The following is a 7,670-nucleotide window of genomic DNA, read 5'->3' as shown; positions in this document are numbered from 1 at the left end:
GATTATGTATTACTTATGCATGACGTATTACTTAATCACACCTGTGAAATCCCATTTCTTTTTCTCATGTGTCCTTATAGCTCTCTAGGAACCAAGGTGAGAATTCCAAAGTGCTGACCTCAGACATAGTTTTTCTTTTCTTTTTCTTTTTTTAGGATTTATTTATTCATGAGGGGGGCGGGCAGAGACACAAACAGAGGGAGAAGCAGACTCCCTGAAAGGATCTGGATGTGGGACTCAATTCGGGACCCAGGGATCACGCCCGGAGCCAAAGGCAGACGCTCAACTGCTGAGCCACCCAGGCGTCTCAGACATAGTTTTTCTTTGTTAGACATATGGGTTAGGATTTAAAAATGACTAGGAAGAGGTATACTCTTTTTGTTCTGATTTAAAAAGGCAAGTAGAAGATTAATTTTAGCAGGGTACTTTCTGTTTTTCAATTCTTGATCCTACACTCCATGATTAGCAGCCTAAACAAAGTATTCTTAAATGATCACACAGGAAACTGGATGGATGTGACTTCCCAGCATTGTGGTAGGTAGCCTGGTCAGCATGATAAGGTGTAGATCTGACCCTTGTAGAATCAGGTTATGTTAGCTCATCTGAATCATGGCAGCAGATATGAGACAGGATTGCCAGGGGCCAGAGCCGTTAGAGGCAATCAGAGCAAAACGCCTGTGTAGTTCCTGCCTGTCCTGGCTCGCACCAGTTAGAGAATCCTAGGATTGGTGAGCAGGAAGTTCATTTATCCTTCCAGAATTGCTGTATGCTTCGATTTGCTGGAGTGTTCCTCTTATGATCCTGTCCTTACAGGTTTTCTATTTCAATCACTGCATGGATGACAAATTCACCTGCTGAGTCACATTTAGCATAGTTTCCTCTTTGCTCTCGAGATGTACAATGGATTTGGGGGAAATACAAGGTTACAAGACCTGTTTTCTTTCGGAGAGGGAAGAAAACAAACACATGCCAGCCACCTTCAGCACAAGTGAGGTATCGTGGGTAGCAGGTGTGGAGACTGAGAGATTCTATAATTCTCCTAGGATCACATGGCTAGAACCAGGGCTTAACTGAGGTCTCTGACCTTGTGTTTGGTGTTCTTTGCACGCCTCTAAAATGATGCTATCACAAACTCTGAAAAAATGTACTGCTCTCCCCTACTTGCATCAGCCCCTCTTTATAAACGCTGCTTTGGCAGATTTCCTTGTAGTAAATGGGTATCTGTGATGATGCTTTCTTCCACCTCTCTTATTTAATCTCCTTGGGAGGTCTGGGGTGTGATGTTTACCAAAGTTGAGAGGAGTAACACTCAGTTGTCTACAAGGAGAGCTGGCAGACCGAGACTTGGTACTTGTGTTGGATGTTAGGGTTGGAGTCTGGTTCCCCAAGTCTGCAGTGCCTGCTATTGTTATTAGGGTGCAATAGGGGGGATTTACACAATCCATGATGTCTGTCTTAGGGGGAGCTTATGTACAGTTGAGAGGGAGAATATTTACACCTGTGAAGATGAATTAACAATGAACTGAGATGTACCAAAGGGGAGACCAGAGGTCCAAGTGCCAGTATTGGGTCTCAAGCATTCATGTGAAGTGTTGGTTTAAGGAACAGAGCTTCAGAAGAAGAGCTGACTGTGAAAATGATGTCAGGGAAGGTTTGGCAGTGGATGTGGGTCCCAGGTCTTACAAGATGGTGAGGCTTGGGTGGGTGTAAGGAGTGAGGGGTATGTGGGTTGGGTTGGGTGGGGGCTACTGGATTATGGAGGTTCTTACATATTGAGCTGAGGAGTTTCGGTTTGGCTCCCCAGGAAGATAATAAGGAGCCACGGTAGGTTCTTGAGCAGAGGAGTGGCTCAACGAAAGCAGTGTTTATTCTGCTGTGTGTGTGTATGTTAGGGGGTTAGATTTGCTCTGGGGTGAAGCCCTATAAACTTTTGTATTTAGGGTGCATGAGGCAAAAGCAGCGGTATTGCCAAGTTAAGGCCAATTTATATGTTGCTGTAGGAACTTAAAAAACCTAAGTGCTACAAGAGCATCTTTTTCTGTGTCACTTTCTGGGAAAATGCAGACTTGGTGACTGAGGACTGGGAAGTAGTGTATTTACTTTTCACTATCTTGGCACCTGGGTGGCTCAGCTGGTTAAGCATCTGCCTTCGGCTCAGGTCATGATCCCTGGGTCCTGGGATTGAATCCTGCATCAAGTTCCCTGCTGGGCAGGGAGCCTGCTTCTCCCTCTTCCTCTGCCTGCTGCTCTACCTACTTCTGTGTGCTCTCTCATTCTCTCTCTCTCTTCCCCCTCCCTCCGTCAAATAAATAAATAAAATCTTAATTTTTTCCCCCACTATCTGTACCTTCTTTAACTATTTGTGGTTGATGTAGGGACAGAGTGGGGATTATTATCCTATATCATTTTAGGTTGAGCCACGTGAAATTTCCATTTATTTTTGCAGGTCAAAATGGACATACCAACAATTTCACATGATTCCATTTAATCAATTTTGTAAATTGTTGGAGATAAGTAGACACAGGCTGGTCTTTGGCTTTCTGGTTGGCTTGATGGGGGTAGGCACCAGGACACTGCTGCTTAGAGTTAGCCTAAATGCACACTGTGCTGTTGCCCTCAGGAGGTGAGGACTCTTGCTGGAGACTGAGACCCAAAGGTTGTGCTGTATTCTTCCTCTCCCTAGTGATTGCTCTCTCTGCTTAAAGACCAGGCTTTCAGAGTCTCCTGATTTTATTCTCTCACTTTTAAAGATGAAAACTTTCCTCTGGACTAAGGATTTTTAAGGTGGGGAGGAGGAGGGCTTGCACCTTGCAGTTGTATTTTCCTAGTACTCCCCAGTAGTCTGAGGCAGATATTTGAATGAGTTTGTGATTGTCTGTGCAGTGGACTGAGCGTGCCTGATGGTGGTGGAACAGAGTTACTCTGTCTTCACATCCTTTGTGCCTGTGCCCTGGAATAGGGGCCACTCTGGTGGAGTCTCTCGTGGGTTTAGGGGTAGGGTGTTCCCAGTTTACTCTCCTAACCACCAGGAATCAGGGCTGGATCTGCGGTCAGGTCTGCTGAATCTGGCTGGGCACTGTAATCCCCAGAGAGTGTGACCCTCCCGCACCTAACTCTGGGTACCACAAGGCCAAGTCCTCGATCATCATACCCAAATCCATAGTTTCACTGTGACCTTGAGGCCACAGGTCCCATCACAACTCACCTCACTCATCCTTGGTCACCATTCAATGTGTGAGCACTACTAGCGTCTGTCCTGTTTTATGAGTACGCTTATACGGTTCTTGGCATCCCATGTTGGACCCCTCTCTGGGACTGTCCTGAACCCCCTTCCATGCTAAATTCTTCCTGCAGCCCTAGTGTATTCATCAAATCCTCTCTGGTCCTTCTCATTTTCCCCTGAAAAATTCCTCTCCTTTCCCTTCCCTGGAACAGCGAATTCTTTTCCATTGACTTAGCTTGACCAGTATAGCAGGTCCTACTCTGTGAGAAGTGCCACAAGGGAAACAAATGACAATACCAGTCCCCTTGTACACACACATTGGTAGGTCATCCTCCTTGTTATCCTTCCTTAACTATCCCTGTGAGAAAACACACCAGTATTACTGCTGTAGATCTTTCTTTCTTTCAACTCTCTCAGACAAAAATGGAGGCAGATTAGAGATTATGAGAAGGGAAGGAATAACAGATGTCTGTAAATAGTTGAACTGTAAATGAGAGTGCTAAGCTCATAAATTTATGGCATGTGAGATCAGTAGCAGCCACTACTTGTCATCTAATCTGACACCTGTCTCTAGATGGAAATCATCTCAGAACAGATTGCACGTTATAATTAAAAAACAAAAAACATTCTGTGTAAATATGTTGGGCCAAATTGCGCATCCTGGCACAACTGGGGCTCTTGCTACGATTCAAATGCACATAAAAATAATTATCTTTAACCTCTTTTTAAAGGAAGCCTAAATGCAGATTCCTACAGGGAGGGTAGGACAGATGGATCCTGTGGGGGTTGCGGGGGTAACGTAAGTAATCTGCAGGCGACCCTCATGGTTTAACTTAGTGACACATTCTGTCATTTCCTGTTTCTTGACCTGGGCCGAAATGGAAATTGAACCACTTTTGCCTGAACTGCTTTATTCTGGCTGGGCACAGTTGATCAGGAAATACATCTTGTTTTATTCATTTATGCAGTTTATTAGGAAATACATTGAGAATGAGTGAATTTTCATTATAAAAGCTCTGAACATTAATATGACCTTGGTTTCTTTCTTCCCTTTTTTTTAAATATTGGGAAGACAAACCATTTGGAGAAGAAAGTTTCTGTACCAACAGTTAAAACTTCATTCAACTTCCTTTTGTTTTCTTTTTTTTTAAATTTTATTTATTTATGATAGTCACAGAGAGAGAGAGAGAGAGAGAGAGAGGCAGAGACACAGGCAGAGGGAGAAGCAGGCTCCATGCACTGGGAGCCCGATGTGGGATTCGATCCCGGGTCTCCAGGATTGCGCCCTGGGCCAAAGGCAGGCGCTAAACCGCTGCACCACCCAGGGATCCCTTCCTTTTGTTTTCTTTCTTTCTTTTCTTTTCTTTCTTTCTTTTTTTTTTTTTTTTGCAACCCACTCAGAAATACCTGCCATGTTATGCTGGTCCATGAGTTCTTCTGACCCCAAATGAATTTTGCCTTACCAATATATTGCTACCAAAATGATAATTATCATACAAAAGAGATATTGAGACTGTAAGGACAGTGTTGATAACTGCAATTACTGTGCCCTTACTGGATCCCATACATTCCTTGAAGTGAACTGTAATTATTTTCCCATTTGCTCTTCACAAAAGCCCTGGAAGGAAGGTGTTTTCATTCCTACTTCCTAAATGAAAAAACAGAAACATGAGTAATTTGCCCACATTCACGCAAGTAGTCAGTGACCACGTCAGGATTCAAATCCAGATCTGTCTCAGAGTCTGTGGTCTTCACCTTTTCACATCATCACCTCACCTTGAATTGAAAGTCAAGCTTAGAAAACTCTTGGCAAAGAGGTGGGTGAGATTTGGGTTTTTAAAAAATTCCAGAATGTTCTGACCTCCTGTTGGTATTTCCTGAGCGGTAAAGCTTGGAACTTTTTTTTTTTTTTAAAGATTTTATTTATTTATTCATGAGAGATACAGAGAGAGGCAGAGACAAAGGCAGAGGGAGAAGCAGGCTCCTTGCAGGGAGCCCAATGCAGGACTCGATCCCAGAACCCCAGGATCACACCCTGAGCCAAAGGCAGATGCTCAACCACTGAGCCACTGAGGTGCCCCAAGCTTGGACCTTTTATCTCAGTTGTGTGTCCTTGAAAGATAGCTCACTTTGGGGTAGCAGAAGCTGCATTCCCATGACTAGGCCTCACCTAGTGAGGACTCCCAAGCTCCCAAGGTGTAGCCCATACTGGGGGCTCCTGCAAGGCATGGGGGAGCCACTCAGGCACAATGCTGACTCAGTCCTGCATTCCCGATCTCTTATAGGGGAGACTGAGGATTAGACCCATGGTGCACAGGCTCCATGGTTTCAGGCAGATCCTCAAACATCACACTTACAAACCACAATAGAATCAGTGACCTTTAGTAAAGTTTTGGTGAAGACTCTTTGAACCCATGACAACTGACACCATGTTGTCATTTTCTTCTTGCAGGACATCGAGGCCTATGTGACCATCCTCTAAAATCTTTAAGCTCGAGAATCACCGAGCGGAAGCTGCAGGGCACGTGGCTGCCTGCTGGCCGAGGGAATCTGGAGAAACCTCTCCTGGGGCCACGTGGCTCTGTTGTGCCTGTGTTCAGCCCCCAGAATGGCCTGCACTCGGTCCATGTTGAGAGTAGCACGCTGAAGCCCAGGGTGGTGACCGTGGTGAAGCTGGGTGGGCACCCGCTCCGGAAGATCACCCTGCTCCTCAACAGACGGTCCGTGCAGAACTTTGAGCAGCTCTTGGCGGACATCTCCGAATCCTTGGGCTTTCCCAGATGGAAGAACGATCGCGTGAGAAAACTCTTTAACCTCAAGGGCAGGGAGATCAGGAGTGTCTCTGACTTCTTCAGGGAAGGGGATGCCTTCATAGCCATGGGCAAAGAACCGCTGACCCTGAAGAACATTCAGGTAGCTATAGAAGAACTGTACCCCAGCAAAGCCCGGGCCCTGACACTGACCCAGCACAGCCGAGCCCCTTCCCCAAGGCTGAGAAGCAGGCTTTATAGCAAGGCTCTGAGAGGGGGTCACCCCTGCGGGGAGACCGAGGCTGCCAAGAGTTGCGGTGAGGCTGCCCGGTCCAAGGCTGCCATGGGACATCAGGGAAAGGCCCCGGTGGAGCCAGCTCTGGAGGACAGGGCGAGGCCCCAGAAGAAGTGGGGTGGGGGCAAGTGGGAGTCTGAGCTGGGTGGCAGGCCGCCCAGGGAAGCCACCCTGGAGAGACCTGCCAGTGGAGAGAAACACCTGGGCGTGGAGATTGAAAGGACGTCGGGCGAAATCATCCGATGTGAGAAGTGCAAGAGAGAAAGGGAGCTTCAGCAGGGCCCGCAGAGGGAGCGGCTGTCCCTGGGGACCAGCGAGCTGGACCTGGGGAGGTGCCACAGGTACGACGCAGCAGCGGCAGCAGCCGCCCCCGCCGCCGCCGGCGAGAAGCTGGGGAGGACCCGGAGCTGCAGGCGGTCCCCCGAGGCCAACCCTGCCGCCGGGGAGGGGGGGTGGCAGGGCGAGGGCCCCAGGAGCAGCCCCAGGAACCGCACTCAGGAGCTGCGGAGGCCCGCGAGAAACCCGGACCAGGAGGAGCAGGAGGAGCAGGAGGAGCAGGAGGAGCAGGAGGAGCAGGAGGAGCAGGAGGAGCAGGACAGAGACCCCCGGGGTCAGGAGGGTCGCGTTCCCGCGGCGGCCCCGGCCGAGAGGGAGCAGGGGGAAGCCCAGCCGCTCCGGGAGGAGGGGCTGCGAGGCGCCGGGAGGGAGGCCCCGAGCTCCTGCCGGAGCCGGCGGGGGGCGTGGCGGCCCCGGGAGCAGCCCCGCGGGGGCGAGCAGGGCGGGCGGGACGCGGAGCCGGGGCCTCGCGGCGCTCGGAGGCGGCGGCCCGCGGGCCTGGTGGCGGCAGACGTGCACCGGCACTACGAGGCGGGCCGCGTGCTGGGCGACGGCAACTTCGCGGTGGTCAAGGAGTGCCGGCACCGCCAGACGCAGGCAGGCCTACGCCATGAAGATCATCGACAAGGCCAGGCTCCGGGGCAAGGAGGACATGGTGCACAGCGAGATCCTGATCATCCAGAGCCTGTCCCACCCCAACATCGTCCAGCTGCACGAGGTGTACGAGACCGAGGGCGAGGTCTACCTGATCATGGAGTACGTGCAGGGCGGGGACCTCTTCGACGCCATCACCGAGAGCGTGAGGTTCGCCGAGCGCGACGCGGCGCTGCTGCTCCTGGACCTGTGCCGCGCGCTCGTGCACCTGCACGACAAGAGCATCGTCCACCGGGACCTCAAGCCCGAGAACCTGCTGGTAAGCCCCGCCCTCCCCGCCCTCCCCGCCCTCCCCGCCCTCCCCGCCCTCCCCGACCCGGCCTTCGCGCCGCTCCGACCTGCCCTGCCGGCACCGGCGTCCCAAGCCGGGGGTACAGGGCCTGAGTTCCTGAGATAGGCTGCGGTCGAGCCA

The 7,670-nt window shown here is 50.4% G+C and overlaps 1 protein-coding gene across 1 annotated transcript in view; it reads left to right on the top strand.

Annotated features, from left to right (window-relative positions):
* The first annotated feature begins 5,680 nt into the window (after window positions 1–5,680).
* DCLK3 (doublecortin like kinase 3) overlaps window positions 5,681–7,670 on the top strand; it is a 32,368-nt gene continuing 30,378 nt past the window's right edge. The window contains 2 exon segments of the mRNA XM_038571341.1: window positions 5,681–7,198; window positions 7,200–7,517. Of these exon segments, the coding sequence (XP_038427269.1) occupies window positions 6,101–7,198; window positions 7,200–7,517 (1,416 nt within the window). The 5' untranslated portion in view covers window positions 5,681–6,100.

This window comes from Canis lupus, chromosome 23 (assembly GCF_011100685.1).
Source record: "Canis lupus familiaris isolate Mischka breed German Shepherd chromosome 23, alternate assembly UU_Cfam_GSD_1.0, whole genome shotgun sequence".
Classification (NCBI taxonomy): domain Eukaryota; kingdom Metazoa; phylum Chordata; class Mammalia; order Carnivora; family Canidae; genus Canis; species Canis lupus.
The sequence above is the reverse complement of the archived record's forward strand: the minus strand, read 5'-3'. Positions and strand labels throughout refer to the sequence as shown.